Source organism: Hypomesus transpacificus, chromosome 22 (assembly GCF_021917145.1).
Source record: "Hypomesus transpacificus isolate Combined female chromosome 22, fHypTra1, whole genome shotgun sequence".
NCBI lineage: Eukaryota > Metazoa > Chordata > Actinopteri > Osmeriformes > Osmeridae > Hypomesus > Hypomesus transpacificus.
Genome location: NC_061081.1, coordinates 11,014,238 through 11,037,737, shown reverse-complemented (window position 1 = coordinate 11,037,737; position 23,500 = coordinate 11,014,238). Strand labels below are relative to the sequence as shown.

The following is a 23,500-nucleotide window of genomic DNA, read 5'->3' as shown; positions in this document are numbered from 1 at the left end:
AGGACTGATTTACAGTATTTGCTATATTTGCACATTATTTGGATTATAGTGAGTTGTTAAATAAACTACAAGTGTGTTTATGGTAAAAAAAAATACAGATTGTAGTATTTGTATTGTTTAACAAATACTCGTTATCGACCTGAAAGGATTTATTTGAAACGGATACAGATTCATAAATGTACATGATGCTATTCAGACAATGCCCCCCTAAATTAAGGATACATTTAAAATATGTATTTGTCAATTAATAATCTAATAATCTCTATCAAATATAAATTAAACAGTTGGTGTGTATTGATCAACATAAACCAGTATGTAAACTCTGGATCAAGTAGGCCTAATCAGCTGTAGATTTAGCTTACGATTCCGAAACTTTTATACTTATATAAAAAAAACGACACAAACGTTTTCGTTGCAGCGCATTTTTTTTAACATAAAATTACTTTCCCTCGTCTATATATGTCGGAAATTTTTTTCGCGTAATTTTAATACGAATGTCCGTTTGTTTAACCTCTTTGCGGTACGTTAACCCCTGTCAAGGCAGGCTCGTCAGCGGAACACAAAGAGGTAAGAAACGGGAGACCCCCGCCCTTCGCAGTCCCGTGTCCCAAATTTGAGTCTCTCGCTAAGAAAACTTTCTAACTCCAGGCTTTTCGACCCCAAGCTAAGCACTGCACCGAAATGCATTTAGGCTGTTGAGCTATTTAGCATTGTCAGAGTTTGGGAGAACTAGTGAGTGTGTCAACATTCTCATTTAGAAAACTGATAAGTTACTCGTGTAGGCTGTAGACCAAAGATTAATTTGTTTGAACTTTATGTTCAATTTGAATGGATATTAATAGCCTTTTATTTTATTTGTGAATTTGTGGTTATTTTTTCACCCGCCAGAAGGTGATTGATGAAATAGTCTTAATATTGTGTATCTATTGTAAATACAGACTAAAAATTCCTAGGTCCTAAAAATTCCTAGGACCTATTTCACTACATTATGTTTGCCTTCAACAAAATGATCATCTTAACTGGAATTTGAATGAACCGGGTCTGGGGGTTTTACATTTACATTACATTACATTTAGTCATTTAGCAGACGCTCTTATCCAGAGCGACTTACAGTAAGTACAGGGACATTCCCCCCGAGGCAAGTAGGGTGAAGTGCCTTGCCCAAGGACACAATGTCATTTGGCACGGCGGGGAATCGATCCGGCAACCTTCTGATTACAAGCCCAACTCCCTCACCGCTCAGCCATCTGACTCCTGGTTTTGAAGAAACTAAGCTAATATCGGAAACTAAACATGGCTTTCCAAAATCTCCCATAATAGTTGAAAGCACATGGTAGAGCATTGCCCGGTTCACCCGGAGTATGGGGCCCTGATGCTGGAGCCATGAGCTGCATGTTCTTTTGGATTAGGCTACCGCAAAACGAACATTAATAGGCTTACCGCAAATTAGATCGATGTGCTTAAGATCCCCAGACGTGCATACCTTTCAATGCCATTAAAGTAAAGCTTTGAAATCAGGAATTCGTGTCAAACGGGAATATTACAAGATATGAGATTTATAAAGGTTCTTAATTCAGTGCTGTATGCCAGTAAATAACTGGCTGTAAGTGTTTAGGCTACATTTAGCCTTGTGCAGGCAGCATTCTTTTTCTTTTTACATTTTTTTACTGAACCATAGAGTTGTCTTATTTCAATATGACATAGGCCTACGTTACATCCTGAGCCATGAGGCTAAGGTGTAATGAGGATATGTCATTTCCTTCAAATACATTAATAGTTTTCAACGCATAAGCCGATATTGTGAAATAGACATTTCTATCGGGAAGAAATAGGTGCACGCGTGTGTGAAATAGTTTGCTTTGATCCACAAACGAAAAAGAACAGTCCGTAATTGGTAAGTCGTATTAGTCGAATAATCAAACGTTTAATGCGCTTATGTTATTTACAAAAAAAATCCGATCAAGCTACAGCAATAGCATAGGCCTAATTGCTTATAAAGTCTTCACAGAATCACAGCTTTGCGCAACTGGAAGAAAACAGCTTTCACTCAAAGTAAGACATCATGTGATTGTTGCTCTTGGTCCAGACGATTATTTTTTAAGTCCTGTTCATAGCTTTTTTGCTTTGTTGCTCAGGATCTGACAATTCATTGGTATACCTACGGGGGTGGGTTAATATGTGTTTGTCGTCCAATGTCTCTTATATACGCTCAGATGCGCTCCTATCGAATTAAGCGATCGCGTGAGAAAGAAGAAGGGCAAGAGAAGCGCACTGAAAGGGAAGGCGTCTCGGGCACGCGCGAAGCCGCTCGATGCCTAGAGGTTAAAGCTATTGTGCATGCCTGCAGCTAATTAAACACCCGCTTTCCAATTTGCTGAAATAACTTCTCGTTCCAACTCTCAACATGACATCAATTGGACCCTGGGTTACTTTAAGCACTTCTCATGCTGTATTTTAATAGCCTGCACTTATGGCATCGGGATCTGTTTGGGCTTCACATCCTCAAAGTGAATTAGTCAGGGACGAGATAAATACATTTAACCTAGCAATAAAATAAACTCAAGAGCAGCTCTTGGGTATAGGGTAACCAATGGGTGAAATAACCATGATCCTCGCATAGAGAGGCTGGAGATCCATTTAAAAGGAAGATTGAGTGGGGGATGGGACGGAATATGATACAGAATAATATGGAGAGAATGGGGCTAGTAGCATATAAAAACAATGAGGTGTCATACAAATGAAAATATACATAGTCCAAGAGACAGAGGTAGAGAGAATGCAGGGTGAGTGAATTAACCTGTAGTGATGTAAGAGTATTGAGTGTAGTTGTGGTGGTTTTGTGTGTGTGTTTGTGTATGCGTGTGTGTGTGTGTGTGTGTTAGTGTTGTGTGAAGAATGCAGGCCTGTCCACAGTGTTCTGTTTTTCCTCAGCTTTGTCACGCAATGCTCGTCTATGGCCCCACCCCTCCCTGAATACCCTTACCAAGCCTATCTCTTACCAATGTCCCCTACATACCCCACCCTACACACACACACACACCCACACACCAATGTCCCCTACATACCCCACCCTACACTCACTAATGTCCCATTACACACCTATTTAGCACACACACATACACAAACTTTTAAGTGTAAGTGCACTTTTTGGGGATTGTGACCAGGAAAAGGACCAAGTTGTGTTTTAAAGTGCACAGATGAGTTAATGAACAGACTTTGGGAGGGATATTTCAGTTTGATCATCTCCTCTTGAGGTACATCTCCACAAAGGGGTGGCATGACCAGTGATGTCTATATGTTTGTGTTAAGTGAGCAGAAAGTATAGAAAATATTTTCTACTAATAAACATTCACACACCTGTGCATACACAACTGTTAAGTATAAATATATTTTTTATTAATAATAGTAAATGGCTTAAAATCAAATGTATGAGAAAATATATTCATATACTCAGAGTAAGACACTAAGGCTAAATACATTGCAGATGGTCAGAGATTAGATGTTCTTTATTAGTATGTGTGAAATGCAAATACAATTAAAATAAAACACGTTTGTGTATTTAATAATATTTATATAAACCTTTGGGAGTATGTTTTATTTTAAAATTGTTTTAAAAATATGATTCAAATATTTGTTAATTTTATGACAAATAACAATTGCAATTCAGTGACTAATTAAGTGTCTAATTATGTTGTTTGTTACAACAGACCACGGGCTCTAATGTAAATATTAATAATTGTAGTCTGTTAAAGCTATGGATTGTGTGCTATGACGTTTTCTATAAACCAAGCAAAAGTTTATTCTTTATTTAAAAAAAGTTATATTTATAGAACAGATATTGTCTTTGTATATCAAATTTGGACAGTTTCTAAATAGGCATGTATCCACATTTCTATTATACAAATTCCACATTATTAGAAAATCTATTGATAGTTTTTAAGAAAAATCATATGAAAACATCTCATTCTCATTTGTCTCTTGCTTGGATGAATTTAAATAAATGTAATAAAGTTTTTTAGGTATTTTCAATAAATAAATAATAAATACCTAAAAGCTTATTCCTAACCCATGAAACCTGATGATCACTTGAATATCTTTTGTATAAAAAAAATATTTTACACACACATACTGTATATATGTGTGTGTATATGATATAGTGTGCATTATATACTGTATACACATGTAAATATAGTGACAGAATAAATATGTGTTTAAATTTTTTTACAACTATCTATTTGGCCACAAACACTGAGAAGTGTATCGATTGCAATAACCTTTTACTTTTACTGCTTGCTTCTCTCCTCCAGTGAAAAGGACACTAAACCATGGTTACACATTCTCTTCACTGTGCCGTAACACATTTAGCCTGGATCAGAAAGTGTTCTGAAACTGGATGAATTCTGTTGCTATGGGTGACATTGTTGGGTCATAAAGGCATGATCATGATTAGATACATGGCAGACGACCGCTGGGCTGTGGCCTGTGTGTCTGTTTTCTGATTGGATGAGCGTATACAGTTTCCTCTCTCACTGCGGGTCTCCTGGCCCTTGTCGAGGCTTTGATTGTCAAGACCCATTTGCACCCCCTCCCTTCTTACACACACGCACACACACACACACACACACACACACCATTCTCGAGTAGGGTCAATAAGTTCTTCCGTCCCTGACAGTTCAACTGAAATAGTTTTTCTATTATGGGCTGCTTTAAAGGTTTGTGCATCATAACGAATATTATACAACAATACTTTTTTTCATAATTTGTTTTACACATACATACATACATACATACATACATACATACATACATACGTATACACGCACACACACACACACACTCATACTCATACTATAGGAGTGTGTTACACTTTTTCCCCAGTAGATGACATTAAAGGCACATAATTCACTTCACGGAACCATGGGTCATTCTGAAAATAGTTTAACAGCGTATTGCTTTGACCACAAGGTGGCACTCATTTCAAGGTAATGCTTTTAGAAAGTTACCTTTTGCCGTACCTTGAGGTTGGCATGGTAACACTATGCCGATAATTAATAAGTGAAGTTGATACAATGTTTCAAGGTGCTGTCTTGATATCGTTTCAACTCTTATGTCAACTCTTATGTATATCTCAAATGTTTCTAGTTTTCTTGTAGGCTTGTTAATTACTCAACAGTCCCCTATGAATAATTTGTATGGTCTAATTGGCTTTAGTAAGAATAGATTTTTGGAGTTTTGTTTTATTGCTTGATTTATCCTGATGACTCTAGAACTGTGCACTGTAACATGCCTTCTTGTCTCAGACTTCTTTAAAAAAATGTATTATTTAGCATTGCTTTTTTCCCCACTAAGCTTGATATTTATGTAGAATGGATTTTGTTATTTATTTTCTGTGATTTCTTTTCATGGTGTCAGTCCAACTTAAATGGTATGGGCTGAAACAGAAGTGCTAAATATTCAGAGTATTGACACTGCATAGTATGTGATGTTCAGAGACATGGTGTGACTTCTCAGCGTGTGGTGTTTGTTAGTGTTTGTGTGTAATGTGTTACTGAAGATAGACTATGCATGTGCACATGGATTCATATGAGAATTTGCACAAGTATGTGCTTATGTGTATATGCTTATGTGAGGGTGTATCGCCACAAGTGTGTGTGTGTGCATATGCGCGTGTGTGTATGACATTGTACCAAATCATTTGTGTCTCTCATATTACCATAGACCTTGACAGGCAACTGTTCCTCCACTGCACCACAGAGGAGAGATCTGTCCCGCGTAGCATCCTAACTTAAAGATAAAGCAAATGTTCAACCGTAGACACAGTCATCCACCAAGTCAGCAGGCGGGCCCAGAGTCGTTTGTCAAACTCGTTCTGCATCACCGGTTGCAACTGGAACTGCATTATTAGTCTGGAACTGGGCTGGATTCAAATGTGTGGTGCGTCGTCAGGTCATTAAAAACTAAACTGACTGATTTCAAGTGAGAGATCTGAGCCAACGTCATAGATAAACCAGAATCGTACAGCATCTTCTGCAGCAACGCAGAGAGATGGAAACGTGGGGGTGGAATGACAGCGCAATTTATGATTATTTAGGAGACGTCAGCGAAACAGACATTGCCTGGGATGTATGATTAAAATGAATCATTAGAGAGATCAAAGGAAGAGGGGGATAGGAAGGGGAGGGGGAGGAGATATCTAATTTTTCACCCATCCTGTTGGGTGTAGATCAAATGATACCTGCAGACAGATGTATAGCCCAGCCAATCCCAGTTGGGGCCTCGTCCATCAATTGTTGGTGTGGTTACATAGTTAAGAACAAATCAACGAGAGTTGGGAGAGATGGGGTAAAAAGAAAGAAAGAGAGCCATGCTAGAGTTCCAAAATACGCATGTGGGTTTCACAAAAGTCAAAGGCATTTACAAAGGCAAATATTTTATTAACAGTAATCTATTATGAAGTGTCTTTCTTTTGTTCTGCTTTTGATAATCTATAAAAATACAGCTCCACTCAGCAGAAACTGTCATTATCTTTAAGTTAGAGCTTTATTGGCCCCTCAATGAGAAGGGGATTATGGGTAGCTATGTAGCAGATCTCAGAGGATCGTCACAATAATAGTTTTATCACTGGTGGATGTAACATCTGACCTGGTCTACCAATCATGGCTGGGAAAGATTGTGTCAAAGAACAGGGGATGTTATTGGCTTGTGTCTACTGAAGACTGTAGGGATTTGTAGTGGGAGTGTTTGGGCTCTGAAGTAAATTTGTGGGTGCATATTCAGTGTTCTCATGTAGAATGCTGTGATGGATGTATGGAGTATGGATGTATCTGTGTGCTTTTGTGTGTGTGTGTGTGTGTGTGTCTGTCTTCCCTGTTAAGTACCCTCACTGATATGCAGATTTTCTGTGTACATGGGTCTTCGTGAGGTCAAGAGGTCATACAGCGAGGCCCCTTACTGAGCGAATATAGACATGGAATGCACTCTGTCCAGACTCTTAGGAGACAGTTAGTCATCCCACTGTGGGATGGACTCACTTGTGTTAATAATTTCAAGCTGTTTTAGTGGCACATGAATTAAGCAATGCATCAGTAGGGCTTAAAAAGCTTTCTTGTTCTCAGTTTAAGATACTATTACCGCCTAGTGTTTAAATATCTATAAGTCTGAGTTTTGCCACACAGCTATTTTCATCCGTTTTGATATACAGTTTGTCTTGCGCGTGTATCACTCACTCACTCGCACACACATTCAACCACACAAATAAATGTACAGTTCACACATGCGCGCGCACACACACAACCTTCAATGTGAACTTCTACAGACACACCCACTGCCACACACCCACGTTCTAGCTCTCACCTCTGGCTTTATCTCCCCATGGACAGTTGCCGTGGAAATTGGACAGAAGACAGCAGCTTCGGCGTTAATTAGGTTGCCGGGGCGTTACCGTCAGTTGGGAGCCAGCAAATGGGATGAGGACGCTGGCACCGTGAGGGGAATTAAAGCTGCCGTTCTCATCCCTTCCTGTCCACATATGACAGGATGTGGCACCAGATATGACAGCCATACTTCTTATACAACTGCTGTCTTCAGTGTTATGTTCAACCCCTCCCCCCCCCCCCCCCCCCATCAACACCCCCCCACCCTCTTAGAAAGAACGTTTGGATGTCAAGCGAATCCTTGTATTTGGCGCATGCTAAATTTGCATAGGTAAAACAGTGGTCAGTTGATTTAGCTGTGGCTAAATGGAGTGACTGAGTGAAGGACAAGGGCCTGAAGCCATAGAAACTGTGTATGTGACAGTGCCGCTGTCACAGTACCTGGTGTGTGGGGCGCACAAATTAACTGTGCTTGCCTTAGATCAATACAATGTGTCTTTCTCTGCCTGTCACCGCATCACTCTCTTCCTGTCAATCACGGAGCTCCGTGCTGCTGAGGAGGAATGCCCAGCACAAGGACACATGTGCACACACACGTACACACACACACACACACCGAGTATTGAATCCTCTGTCACTATTAAATAATTTATCAAGGTGCCCAACTTCCCCTGAGAATGTGTTTTGTGTTTGTGTCTAGACTTCTGAAAGGCAAGTGTATATGCAAGTACGGTCGTACTAGAGTAGGAGGGCGAGCACAAAATATATCAACTTGGATATTTACAGTGATGTTTAAAAAAGGTGTACACATGCACACCATTTCCCTCTCCCTATCTAAAAAGGTTTGAGTTATTTTACCTTCCCCTCACTTTTCAGTTGTCAGGAAACGTCACCATAGGCCCTCCGTTGCCATGGCTACAACATGTGTGGCACCTTCAGATTCCAGATGTGACCATCCGTATCATGTCAACTAAGTGTAGTCTAGTCCACAAGCTATATGGACCCTGGATCACAGAGTAGGACCTTAGCTGAGTTAGTGAAAGAAGTGGGGGGGGGATACCTTGTCCACTATGTCACTTCAACATGTCCCTCACACAAGACTCTCACAACAACATCCACAACAACAACAATGTGAAGCGGCGATCGCTGTGACATTGACGTGACCTTGGTGGTCACACCCTGTCGATGTGGCCGCAGAGGACAGCAAGGGGTGGTGGAAGATTGGATCCAGTCCCAGCGGGGGTATTGAGTCCACGCAGCATGGGGAAGAGAGAGAGAGAGAGAGAAGGATTAGAGAGGGAGCGCGCATTGACAGACAGATGACTGAATAGCAACCAGATCCGTCCTTTTGAGGGAAATGGAAAAGAGATGAGAAGGAGCAGAGTGGGGAGGAGAGGAGAGGAGAAAGAGCAGAGTGGGGAGGAGAGGAGAGGAGAAAGAGCAGAGTGGGGAGGAGAGGAGAAAGAGCAGAGTGGGGAGGAGAGGAGAAAGAGCAGAGTGGGGAGGAGAGGAGAGGAGAAAGAGCAGAGTGGGGAGGAGAGGAGAGGAGAAAGAGCAGATTGGGGAGGAGAGGAGAAAGAGCAGAGTGGGATGAGCGAGAGGAGAGGGGAGGCCAGACAAGTAGAGGGATGGGAGAGGGAGGGATTGAAGAGGTGGGATAGGTAAGATAAAAAGCTGAAATGAATAGAGTATGTCACCCTACAGGGGACATACAAAAGCCTATTTCCACACTAAAATAGGCTGTCCAGGGAACACTGACCACATACTTTACAAAATGATAGGGCTATGTCATGTTGTGTACACTGCCAGTCTCTGTCATCATCAGCCCCTTCCATCCCTGTCCTTGTCATTGTCCTCGTCATCCTCACTGTCTTCATCCATCTTCTTCATTGTTGATCTTTGTTTAATGATGAGAAGACCAAAACAATAATCAACCCCATCATCATTATCACCAATATTATCCCCATCAACACTATTGGCACCTTCATCACATCAACACAATCAGCACTGTCGTCACTATCGTCACTTTAATCACCATTGTCACTGTCATCATGGTCACTATTTACATAATTGTCTTCATGTCATCACAGATAATACCTCTTTATCTAGTAGTTTTTTCAAGTTGGCACAGTGTAGATAATAAGGGAAGTCCAGCAGTTACCATTGTTATACTGTTTGTGTCTGTGGACGAGAGGTTCTCTGTGTGTCTGAGTGGAATGCAGGACTTGCTGTTAAGGATCAATACCTGCCTGTCTCTACTCCTCACCATATCCAAGGCTGGCTAATGGGCCAGAGCTCTGTGTGTGTGTGTGTGTGTGCGTGTGTGTGTGTGTGTTGCTCAGACTCCACTTTGCCCAGTGAGGTCACAGGGGAGCTACTGCCGTTCTCTCTTAACAAGGAAACCTCTCATTTGTGGGGTCGACCTTGGGCACCGTCCTTGTTGTGTTCATTCTTCGCCCAGTGTGTGAACTGGGCTCCATCGCCATGGCTACCAGCGAAAGATTAACAGTAGTGCTACCATAATAGCAGCTCAAGACATCAGCTCAGGCCAAAGATGGGATCGTCAAGCCCTCAAATCCTTATAGTTTTTTATAGTTTATAGTATAGTTTTACACAAACTCCTTTTCTCTCTCTCTCTCTCTCTCTCTCTCTCTCTCTCTCTCTCTCTCTCTCTCTCTCTCTCTCTCTCTCTCTCTCTCTCTCTCTCTCTCTCTCTCTCTCTCTCTCTCTCACACACTCACTCACTCACTCACTCACTCACTTCCCCTCCACAGTTGCAGCAACAGTGTAGATGAATGTGTCATTTATTTAATGAAAGCTCCTCTTCTTTCCGTCCCAGCAGTGTAATTAAGGACTTGTTCCAAACAGCCCTCCGTAAATGGGTCAGCTGCACCTGCAGAGGTTCTAGCTCTGCTCCCAGGACACACCTTTTGATGGAGACGGCTGTGATGTGTGTGCCCATGTTCGCCGGTCTCCAGGGACATGCGTCTCTTCTTTCTCCATCACGTTCCGGCTTCTGAGGATAGCTTAAGGAGCCTACTTTTAGAAACATAACACCACATCCTGCCATGCGCACACAAACACACACACATGTACACACCCCCACACACACACACAGCAAAGCACAACATTGACATTAAGGCTATTTTCACCCTCTGTGAGATTCAACACATTTCAACAGTGTGAGAATGTTCCCCCGGCCCACCCGGCTGAAATGTTTCAAAAGATAAAACATCCCATCTCCTTTTCTTTGTCTGAACACACTGTGGAGGAGCTCAGTTCTGTTCGGTACCAGAGTGGAAGGCAGAGAAGATACACGGAATAAAAGAAGATATAAAGTGTTTCACTTTCAATAAAAGTCCATTATTGATGGGAAAGTGTCAAACTGTAACAGCATGAGGCAGTGCATGTTACGGAGGCGGCATAGACTGTCGGGCGATGGACATCAGTATAGATTACTGCCTCTTTCCTGTCTCAACGGTGTTCAATCTTTCATAGCTTAAAATCTGGAGCAAATGTTAAGAGGGCAGTAGATAAACCTTGAGACTACTTTATACACTTGGAAATAACCCTTCAATGTTCTTTTCATTTCTACTAATAGCCTCCGTACTTGATAACTGACATTGTGAACTGGCCTTGCTTAAACTGCATAGATGTATCACGTCTCCTTCTATGCTGTCCATACCATTTCTACACAAGTCATTCAATGGAGGGTTTCTTTTATTAATCTTATGCTAAGCTGTGTTCATTTGGAGAGTCAGTGCCTTTTCCTTGTATTCAGTGGGGTTTCCAGGTAGCTAAGTTAGTCATTGGTATTCAGCAGAGAGGCTAGCTTTGTCAGGGAACCCTTTATACACACAGCATGCCAGAGCATTGTAATTAATTTCTGGGTGGATACTTAAGAACTGTCTTAAGAATTGATGGAGAGACATACACTACCGTGCCTGAGCATGCAAGTGTGTGTGTGTCGAGGGGGTGTGCATTTCTTCTCTATCCATAGAGAAATTTCTGTACCTTTTAAGTCTGGTTGAGTTTCCAGCAGATACGGTGATGGAGAGGTTCATCTTGTTCAGGACACATTGTCTGGCTGGGTTTTCTGTTTGAGTTGTGTAACGAAGAGAGATGACAAAGTGGACTGTGTAATTCTGTTCAAGACACGTTGGTCGGTTGTTGCCGCTTCTGCTGTGAAGAAACATCAAAGGGACTCTCCGCCGGACTGTGTGTGTGTGTGTGTGAGTATGCACATGGGGAACTAAAGGCAAAGACTCGCTATTCTATTTCCATTCTTCTGACTCTTTTGGTACCTTTTAGTCAACTGCACAGCAGGCTCTGTCTTTGTGTGTGTGTGGGTGTGTGTGCGTGTAAGTGTGTGTTTGTTTATGGATATTGTTTGGATGTGTCTGTGTGTGTGTGCGTGTAGGTGTGTCTTTGTTTATGGACATTGTTTGGATGTGTGTGAGTGGACATATAACTGTAGGATGGCTGGAGTCAAACATAACTGACAGTGTGTTGTTGTTGTGCTTACTTGAATACAGGTCCTGGTGGGGCTGGCTATGGCATAGACCATGCAGACTGGCACCAACAGCCTCCTCTATGATGTCATTTGTTCAGTTTAGTGTGTGTGTGTCACAGTTAGTGCGTGCATAATGTACTCTAAATGCTCTATTTTGTGTGTGTGTCTGTTACGATCTGTGTGTTGCATAATGTATTGATCAGTGATTGTGTGCATGCGTGCATGTTTTTAAATGGTCGGAATTTCTCCACACAAGCGCCTTACTGGCATGATAAATGCCTTAGGACTTTCTGCTGATAAATGAAGAGTCAGTGGGTGTGTGGGTGTGCACGTGTGTGCATATGTGTGTGGGTGTGCCTGTTTGTGTGCATGCTAAGCTTCATCATCCAGGCAGGTTAATTGTGCTCTTGTGGGACAGGCAAAAAGTGATCCGCTTCAGAGCTTTTTAATTAACAGATTCTCATGATCCTTATCTACTGCACACACACACACCCACCCACACCCACACACACACCCACACACACACAGACACACACAGACATATTCCTACCTGCAAGTATTGTAGCTACGTGCCTGCACACACAAACAGCTGTCTCCAGATGTTTTCTTCCTGATACTCAGGTTGATGTTCTGTGGAGCAACATTAGTATCACAGCTTTAACAGCTTTAACACTAGAGTGATCTGAAATTACACACCTGCTAGCTGCTAGCTGCTTTTGTCTCAGGGATCCCCCCCCCCTCCGGCACACACACACACACTCACACTCTCTCTCTCCCACACACTCTCTCCCCCCCCCCCCTCTCTCTCTCTCTCTCTCTCTCTCTCTCTCTCTCTCTCTCTCTCTCTCTCTCTCTCACACACACACACATACACCTCTCTGATTGAATTAGGATTGGGTCTTACATTACCCTTTTATGAATCCATTTGAAATGTCAAGGCAATTACTGTGCTGTCTTTCCATTATCGTACTTTAGCCATAATGCATCTGCTTGTAAACACTGGCTAATTCCTATATACACACTTAACAGTTTTGACGCCATTTCGGCATTGTGCAACTGATATTTGCAATTGATGAACTTTCGAAGAAGGTTCAGTCTGTCAAATTTCATAATGAAGTGAATAATGGAAGTGCATAGAATACAACACAATGGAACAGAACAGAATCCAAGAGATTAAACTCCTCCCAGTGAATCCAGAATGTTGCACGACGGCCGTGCATGCAATGGTTTCATGTAAACCTCCTGAAAACAGGCTTGGTTGAGCCCTGAACACGGGCTCAACCGGTACAAAGCGATCCAAGCACTCCACCTGGCCCAGCCTTCCACGAGCCAATCACGGAGGACCAGGGGATATGGGACGTACACGCTGGATGGGCCCCATAAAGATAAACTATCGATCCCAGAGCTGCATCCGTTGTGCTGACACAATGGAGGAGAGGAACAAGGACGTTGCAGGGTAGCAGGACCACTAACGATGTCTCCTGAGTGACATTGACAGGACAAAGACAACGTAGACGGAATGGAAAGAGGAAGAAGAGAGAGGAGGAGAGAGGAGGAGTAGTGAGGTGGGGGGAGTCATATTTTTATGATTGGCACTAAAAGGCCCAAACTTGACGGTGACCTTGGATTTAACGTCTCATCAAAAGAGAGCTAAGGATAGAGAGGCGCTGCCTGTGAAGATCACTGAACCAAGCCCTGCTTTCAGAGCACATGGAAAGGGATGGAAAGAGAGTAGAAACACTGGTTTATTTACGATCAGGCTTTGGAGTAGGAAATGGCTGCACCTAAAAGAGAGTCCATCATCTGCCCTTGTCCATCACTAACTCTATACCACAACACCAATCATACAGTCCATCATCTGCCCTTGTCCATCACTAACTCTATACCACAACACCAATCATACAGTCCATCATCTTCCCTTGTCCATCACTAACTCTATACCACAACACCAATCATACAGTCCATCATCTGCCCTTGTCCATCACTAACTCTATACCACAACACCAATCATACAGTCCATCATCTGCCCTTGTCCATCACTAACTATATACCACAACACCAATCATACAGTCCATCATCTGCCCTTGTCCATCACTAACTCTATACCACAACACCAATCATACAGTCCATCATCTGCCCTTGTCCATCACTAACTCTATACCACAACACCAATCATACAGTCCATCATCTGCCCTTGTCCATCACTAACTCTATACCACAACACCAATCATACAGTCCATCATCTGCCCTTGTCCATCACTAACTCTATACCACAACACCAATCATACAGTCCATCATCTGCCCTTGTCCATCACTAACTCTATACCACAACACCAGTCCATCATCTGCCCTTGTCCATCACTAACTCTATACCACAACACCAGTCCATCATCTGCCCTTGTCCATCACTAACTCTATACCACAACACCAATCCACCCACTGGTGTTTCATTTCCCTTTTATTTCCGAAGCCGCCAGAAATCATTTTCACATTGCAGTGGAGGGATTGTGTGTGTGTGTGTGTGGTGGAGGGGAGGCGTGAAAGGGGGGGGGGGGGGAGACAATAGGTTGGTGCAGGAAAATGCTTTAAAAAAAATCTTTAATAGTTTTTCTGTGTGTGTGTGTCAGAGAAACAGATTTATTTTTTTCTCAATCCCTTTTTCATGACATCATTTGAACCTGTTGTGGGGCCCGGGTGAGCATCATGTTGAGGGGCCCTGGCGTTGCCGCCCTCAGGTCACGGTAGCTTATTTGATCAGTTTATGGGTTCAAACCCAGCCACGGCAGCTATAGTACCATCCTCATCCCAAAGGCAAACAGCAGGATGCCTGTCTGGGCCATGTGTGCACTTAAGGTGTTAACCAACCAGAAAATGGAACCCCACAGTCTGTCCATCCCCTGTCTTTTCTTCATCCCTTCATACAGCATGACCCTTATGACACAAAATGGCCCCTTTAGTTTCCTCTGGATACATGGGATATCTGACTGGACTTGTCTCGCTGAAACATAATGGCCGCCATTATCCTGTAACTAGTCCACCGAAAGCAGTCTCCGCCAAGGCAGAGTCACGTGGGCTCCTCCTGGACGTCAGGCTTCCTGCAGAGGTGATGGATAGTCCTGCAGCTGTTGTGCGTGTGTGTGTGTGTGTGTGTGTGTGTGTGTGTGTGTGTGTGTGTGTGTGTGTGTGTGTGTGCGTGTGTGTGTGTGTGTGTGTGTGGAGAGGCACGGGGGTTAAAGTGTAGGTATCTATAATAAAAGCTGTCAGTTTTTGCCTGCTATCCATCAGTCTCACATAGCTTGTCCATGTTTGAGATGGAAACAAGAGAAAAAAGAAATACTGCATTTAATGGAGGTATTGCAGTGGGCCTGTAGACACACTAGTATGGATGGATGGATGGAAAGGGTGGATAGATACATTCAACCAAGAAGTGTATTATTTTTGGATGCAGGTGTAGAGAGGACAAAGGAGGCAGGCGTGGAGGGGGACAAAGGAGAAATCGAACCCAGTGACCCACAGGTTTCTTTCTTCTGTTTGGTTTCTTTGAGGCACTTGGTTTCCGATATATGGTTGTTCTTGTTTCCTGGTGATCGATGCAATGACGAACTGTAGATTACACAGAACACAGTGACACACAGATGCAGCGACAGGCACGCACAGTGACCCACAGATCACTGAAAAGTAATCACAGTAATAACACACAGGACACTTCACAGACATAACTCTTCTCTAATGTAACGACCTGCTGACCCAACCAGTTCTCCAGACAAGATGGGTGCTGACCTCAGACCTCAGGGGGGACCCCTCCTATCTGGAGACCAATACCAGAAAGACCCAGCAGGACCATTTGGCAAAAGTCTGTAGGCAGTTGATCCCCGTGGCGACTGGTATCTTGACGACCAAACAAATCAGACACTGGGCCATCACCAGAGAGGTATGGGGGCGGCGGAAATAGTCACTTTAACCTTGATTCAGGGTGCACATAAAATGACATATGGCTCTGGTCATGAAGATTGGTTTGTTCACAAGTGGTCATTGTCCAGTTCATGGGCGTATCTAGTCCTATTTGGGGGGGGGCTGGAGCCCCCCCAATAGTTTCATTAGCCCAGCCCTAGTTTTGCTGAGTCACAGGAAAAAGAATAGGTTTTATCTACGGGCTTAGCCCCCCCAAAAGTGTGAACCTATCCAGCTGCTGAGTTGAGTGTTTAGGCTACTGGACACGGGTGCTTGTGTATATAAACGTGTGTGTGTGTTCATGTGTGGCTTGTGTTAGGTTTCCTTTTGAAATACCTATGAAATACCTGTTCGTTCTGTCTGTCACCTAAAAGACACCTAATGAAAAATAACCACATTATGGTTATTCTATGTTTGCCTTCAGTCTATACAAGTTATTTTGAGGTGTATGGTGTATACAGATTAGCAGATAGCCGACACTAATAGGAAAATCACTGACCATAACATGTATTCACTCATCATATTACCAGTGAAACATTCAGGTTTAACGTCTTAATTGCATTCCATTGCCACACCCCCTCCAAAACACACACACACACACAACCTGGCTGTTCACCTCTTCTTGTATATGTTTTCAATCCCTTGTCACAATGTAATATTGGAAACATAGAAGTAGACTGGTATCAAGACAGTAGGTGAAAAATTGATATCTATTCATGATATTCCTACTTTATATGCTAATCATTTGCATACACCATATTTTTGCCTGCCAAAACATTGGTGATGTGTGGGTGTGTGTGTGTGTGTGTGTGTGCATGCATGCGTGTGTGTGTGTGTGTGTGTGTGTATTCGTGCCCCTTTCTCCTCGCCTACTGCACTCGCTCTCACAAGGATATGATCCTGTTGAATCCCTGACCACAGTATAATGATGGCACTGTACAACACAACGCCTCATTGCGTTCCACTGATGCGGGGGGGTTAAAGATCTCGTCAATACCAGAGGCCCTCCCTCCGTCGGCAGGAACAAGAGGGGGAGCCGTCTCCCACTCTGAGACTTAGTCCTCTGTGATCCTTGAAACTTAAAGTGCATGGTAGGGGTTAGGCTGTTTCTTTATTCACCATAAACACAACAACATGGATTTAATTTCTATCATAAATGTCTCAAGGAAGCCCTTAGCATGGGTCTGTACATGACTGTGAGATGCAGTCCCGTACAAGCCCAGTAGGGCCTGACCGAAATCTCTCCAGGGCATTGTTGTAGGCCCAATAGACCACGGTTGGGAAAAACTCTCCCTTTCTTTATATCTTATTTAATTCATTCTCTCTCTCTCTCTTTCTCTTTGACATATCCCAGTAGCTCAGAGGTAAACCACATTAGAACAGTGCTTGCACATCCCACTCCCCTGAGACACACACGCACACACATATACCACTTACACACACACACTCCACTTACACACAACGAGGACGGCAGAATCTCAAGGCACAGGGCAGGATCAGCTTCTGAAAATGGATGGGTGCTGTCAGAGAGAAAGAAGAAAGAGAGCAAAGGATAGGGAGTGGGGAGAAGGGAGGGGAACAAAGGCACAAGGGCAGAATCTAATACAACAGAGAAAGGATATAGCATGGCTGCTGTGTGACTGCTAGACACCTGCCCCTTCAAAGCTACATACATCCATGTAGTTCAGTCTTTCTCAGTCCTGGTGGTGGGGAGCCCCGTCCCTGCATGTTTTAGATGTTTCCCTCTTCCATCACACCTGGTTTGTGTGAATGGGTAGTTATCAAGCTCAATGAAGCCTGGAAACATCTCAAACATGCAGTGCAGTGGGTCCCGAGCACCAGGAATGAGAATTTTGACTTGGAAACAGCCAGGATTCCTGTCATCATGTTGTTATTCCACCTAATTACCTTGTGGTGTGATTGGCTTTATATGAATGAATGAATGCCTATATTGTCATTACACATTGGATGTGCAATGAAATGTGTTGATATTGGGAGTAGGTGGGGAACATAATGCAGCAATGTTTCTTTGCAACTTGCTATGGTGGACACAGCAAGCAACAACATTTTTTGCTGATGCAAGGTTGTGCTGTGAGCAATTCAGGTAATCTTCTCACACAGGTAGGTGTTTGACAGTAATTCAGGGAATAGGACAAGAGTGGCGGGGGACTAAGAGAGGAGAGTTGTATTTCTACAGGGTCTATCCTTTTAAACTCAGTTTGTGTGTTTGTCGCTTTAATTCTCCCTCTCTCTCTTTCTATATGTGTGTCCCCCTCTTATCTGTAATCTTGTTTAAAGTCCTGGATGGATAAACTCAGAACGAGAGGCGAGGGAAGGGGAGAGGAAAACGGAGCTTGTGAAGGTGGGATGGAGGACAGAGTTGGAGGGAGGAGGGAAGGAGGACCGGGGAGGAGGCAGGGATGGAAAAGGCAGGAGGGGGGGAAGTAGTCATTTATTTTTGATTTTCATTATGTAAACCTCTCAAAGTTTAGTCTTGACAAGGACAATTCAATCCCTCTCTGAGATATTGTGACACGAGGGCTCTTGCAATCACAATGACTCCCTGTAAAGTGCACTCATTTCCAATGAGCCTAATTCAGAAAAAATCCATCCGGAAATATTTTCGCCAGCCTTGATACATGGAACAACATGGCCAATTCACGGTCAGGAAACTGTCACTCACATGTCCAAGATAGAAAATCTCTTAAAGGTATTTACTCTCCACAAACACCCTCGCGCTTGAACGTTTTCCTACCCCCAAATTCCTGGCTATATCGGCTGCTCATCCTTCTCCACTCTAATTGGTTCTGGCACACCATGCAGAGAGGAGGAGAAGGAGGGAGGGAAAGGGGTCACGTAGAGTTGAGCTGATCATTGCTAGCATCGTGTTTGGTTCTTCGTGGCAGGGGTCTTGAAGCGTGGAGCTTGAGGAGTATTCGGCTGGTGACGTAAAACCCAGCACCTCTCGTCCCTTCTTATAAGATAAGCCCTCGGCTGAGAATCTCTTTTCCCTCTCTCTTGCCTCCTTTTTCTCTCCGTCATCTTTAGAACCACCCTCAACTCCCCTCGGTATCCCTTTCTTCTACAGCTCACTGCAGTAATGTCTGCCCAGCCAGCCAAGTAGAAATGTTAAGGTAATTCAAAGGTCAAAACAGGATTGTAAGCTGTAGGATAGATTTCTTTCCACTTCCAGCTCGTTGCATTTCCCAGTGTGTTACTTCTCACCTTTCCAGTTCAAGGAATCCCCCTTAAAGGCCATTTCTCTGTCTCATCTGTCTGGTTTTCCTTCTCTTCTTTTAGTGTAAGTTTTTCCCTGTCTCTCTTCCTGTCTTGTTCTCTCTCTCTCACTCCTTTTACTCTGTCTTTTTTTTATCTCTTTCCCTTGTTGTCTTTCTCTCCTTCTCTGCGTCTCTGGTGGGGGCCAGGAAGTGAAGGAGTCAGAGAGCGTTCAAGGGGTTTTGTTTCATCGGCTCTGTGAAAGGCCAGGGAAGCCTGGTTGGTGAGTTAAAGTCATTGCAGGAAGATACATTTGTGTGTGTGTGTGGAGGGGGGGGGGGGGGGGGGGGGAGGGGTTAACGGTCTCACTGGATAAATAAATAAGCACGATTGGGAGGCAAGCATTTCTCGGTCAAAAGATGAAATCCTCGTACAAGCTTCGACAGACTTTCTACAATTCTTCTGATCCCTGTTGAAATGTGTCACGATGGAGACAGCGAGAGTAGAGTATTAGAGTCAGCATCACATTCAACTTTCACTGAATTCTGACCTGGAGTTGGTGCTTTATTTTTTATGCAAGGCCTCTTTGTAAGGAACAAACATAACGAACTATAATTCAGTGTTCTCTACAGCAAAAAAATTGACACTGCGCAAAATATAATCTGGTAATTGTGTCGTGTAAATGTATTATATAAGTAAAAACTACACTGTATGCTAAAAGACGGTGGGTGAGTCTTTGCTAGATTAATTAGGACTAGGTTTTGCAGTCACTGCGGGCTTTGGAGTACACACTGGGGAAGTGTCTGATGGCCGCTGTCTGTCATCAACACCTAAGGTTTGTTTCCATTTCCTTTTTGGGGGGGGGTTTCACATTTGGGGACCACAAATCCAGTCAGAAGCACAGATTCTGATCAAAGGGACATTTTAAGTCTCGAGGGCTCAATGACTCACAGATATTTTGAAGATAAACATTCTGAATCACATCGTCCACGGCTTAGTTTAACCTCACGGGTCAGCGGCACCACAACAAACAAAGTAAACAAGTACTAATATTTAAGAATCAGTCGGAAGCAATCAATCAAGGATGCTCTGGGTCTCTGGGTCATTTCTTTATTGGATCATTGAGAATGTGCTTGATGTGAACATTGTAAAGTAAGACAGTCCTTTTTGTGTTGTTTGTGGAGTATTATCAAGTGTTTAGTTATAAAAGAGACCGACTGTTAAGAGAGACCAGTTCTGAATACAAAACAAAGACTCATCGTCATACCAACAAGCATGATTACAGAGGCTCACGCTATAGGACTGTGCTGAACCTATGGACATGGGCAACAAGCACAATCACACAGCATTTCTTGAAAAATAAAGAAATATTAATAAGTATATATATATTTGTATAAAGCATATGTTTTTACTCTGTGTGTGTGGGGGGGGGGGGGGGGGGGGAGAAGGGTGGTGTGAGAGATTGAGAGGGGCGGAGGGGTGAGTGAAAATGGGGGAGGGATAGAGAAGAGAGTTACAGAGAGAATGTTTGATGGAAATAGACAAATTGAGATGCTGCCATACAGAGTGGAAGTAGTTTGGACTGCGTCTCATACAGAACCCTTCCCCAGAGAGAGGCAGTTCTCAGACACAGCAGGCTATCTCGCACACACACACACACACACACACACACACACACACACACACGTACACACACTTTCGAATGACAGCTGGTGGAGGACAAGACACTCGCACTTATACACACACGCACGCACGCACGCGCACACACACAACATCTATCTAAATGCACATGCACGTTCCACATACACATGCACGCACTCATAAAAGCTGGAAAAAGCTCTCCCTCTCTCCGTTACATAGGCACGCACACACGTTGAAAGCCTCTTGCATCCCCATCTGTGTGCCGGCATAGAGAGCTTCCTACCCCAATTTGGTCTTTCAAAGCAGGGGAAGGAGAATCAGCGTCAGTACTTGTCTTTGGGAGGGAACATGGTGTATGACCACCGTCAGCACACCCAGGGCAAAAGCCACATGAGCAAAGTCATCATAAAAACGTCTCTAGCTATACAGAGGCGCTCGAGGCTTCAACAAACATGATCCTCTGTTATTCTGCTGCAATTTTCAACCCCTGATCTTTCATTAGCAGAAAGGTGATTTGATTCATATGTTCCATTTGTTCACCATGGAAACACTTTGTTTTGCTTCTGTCAAATCAGCAAGCAAGAGCCCCTTCGTCCCATTGGTCATCACAGTGGTGACTTAAAAAAAAAAACCAGGGAGAAAAATCCCCTGATAAACTTAAATCAATACTGTTATCTAAGGTCATCGTTGAAGCATCGTTCAAAGATTGTCAAGGCCAGAACACTGTTATCAGTCAAATAGAGGGGTTGTGCTGTCAGTGAAGTACCGTCCTGTCCTTTTGCAGTCAATGGCGCAGAGCACATATCTTTTGTGTCTGGATTACGTCTGTCTAAAGACGTTGTATAAATGTTGTATAAATGTTCCCAGGAATGTCATCTTTATAAGGCCACCCACCATAGTAGACGGGTTGACGGTGGAGAAAGGGAGATGTCGCTATGGTAACTATAGAAACCCCTGGCATTGCGACCTCAAACCTCTCACACTAGCCCATACCAGAGAAAATACCAGAGAAAAGATGGTGAGGAAGAGGGGAGAGTGAAAGAGAGGACAAAAGAGAGATGTAGAAAAAGAAATGAAGAAAGAGAAGACATCTCAAAAGTTTCTCTTCCAAGTCTTGCACAGAATCTTCTGGAAGGCCCGTCGGAAGTCCTGGTTGAAGATGGTGTAGATGACAGGATTGAGAGAGCTGTTGCAGTAGCCAATCCAGAAGAAGAACTTGAAGAGCGTCTCCGGGATCTCGCATGGCGCCCGGCAGATTCCGTATAGGCTGTAGGAGAAGAAGAAAGGGAACCAGCACAGCACGAACACGCCCATGACCACCGCCAGGACGAACGTGAAGCGCTTTTCCCTCGCTGCCGAGATCTTCTTCCGCGAGACGGTGCTCCGGCGTTTCCTCCGCGATGAGAAGAGCTCGATGGACTTGGAGCTGGCCCGAGACTTCCTGCTGGAGTGCTTGGAGGTGGAGCTGGACTTCCGGCTGGACTTCCGGTCCTTCTTGTCGTCGTGGTGATGACGAGCGTGGCCGTGGGCGGGGTGCTTCTTGGTGTTCTTCTCGTCCGACGAGCTGCTCTCCTCAAAGTCGCCGTCGTCCTCGTGGTCCGTCGCCGGCGTCCTGCTGGACTCGTTGGGTAATGAGGGCAACGTAGGGTGGCAGTGGCCATTCTCTCCGTCACCGCCGTTAACCTTCACGGAGCCGCCGCCGCCGCCCCCTCCCTCGGCTCGCTCCAGCCCGTTACCCACCGGGCCGGCTCCGTCCACCTCCCTCTTCTTCTCGGACATGGTCCTGGTTCTGGTCTTTGCCACCTGGTATATCCGGATGTAGACCAGGATCATGATGACGCAGGGCGCAAAGAAAGACCCGATGCTGGAGTACAAGATGTACCAAGTCTCGTCGTTGAGCTCACACTGAGGGCTGATGTCACTGTTGTTCCTGTCCATTGATATCAATGGGGGGAAAGATATGACTGCAGATATCAACCACACCACCACGATCATCCCTTTAACGCGTTTTGGAGTCCTCTTCAGGTTGTACTCGACAGCTTGCGTCACCGACCAGTACCTATCCAAACTGATAGCGCACAGGTGGACGATGGAGGACGTGCAGAACAGAACGTCTAGAGCCAAGTAGATGTCGCACCAAACTTTGCCGAAAAACCAGTAACCCATGAGTTCGTTTGCTAGGGAAAAGGGCATGACAAGGGTGGCCACGAGAATATCGGCACTAGCTAGAGACACTAGGAAAAGGTTCTGGGGCGGTTTTAGAGCTCGACTGGTTAACACAGCTATAACAACCAATACGTTCCCCACAATGGTAAACAGGATAAGAAAGCTGACAAGTCCAGCGAGTCCCACGATTGAAACCAGTGAGTACTGACTACCCGATGTGGAATTAGGATATATCTCAGCCTCCTCGTCCACCCAAATGGAGGTATTCCAAAAATCCATTTTTGATATATCGACGGGAATTTGTAAAAAATGTAAATATCAAATATAGCCTTTCTAATTCGCAAGTTTAAACTCGCGCGCTTACTATTTCAAATCACATCGCTTAATTTATTTTCTTTAAACAGTATGTTTTTATTGTCCCCTCACCTGTCAGTCATCTTCAGGGTTTGCATGTTCCGTCGTTTAACCCCGAGAAGGACTAAATAATATTCGTTTCAATAGGTATGCATCGTTCCGAGTGAGAACCAAACAGTTCATTAAAGAATTTCCATAAATCCATGCGTCCTCTGCGTAGGCTACTGTATATGTCCTGCTCCATCTACACTGCGTCTGCATCCGTCCTTCTCGCGCTCCCCCGCTG

General features: G+C 43.9%; 1 protein-coding gene across 1 annotated transcript; it reads right to left on the bottom strand.

The window, feature by feature from the left end:
* Positions 1–21,786: 21,786 nt before the first annotated feature.
* adra2c (adrenoceptor alpha 2C) lies at positions 21,787–23,139 on the bottom strand. The gene has a single exon (XM_047045638.1). It carries the CDS (start codon positions 23,137–23,139, stop codon positions 21,787–21,789), a length of 1,353 nt encoding a protein of 450 aa, XP_046901594.1.
* Between the last annotated feature and the right edge of the window lie 361 nt (positions 23,140–23,500).

Excerpts from the sequence above, each read along its gene's own strand:
- adra2c (XM_047045638.1), bottom strand. The coding sequence starts at position 23,139 with ATGGATTTTTGGAATACCTCCATTTGGGTGGACGAGGAGGCTGAGATA.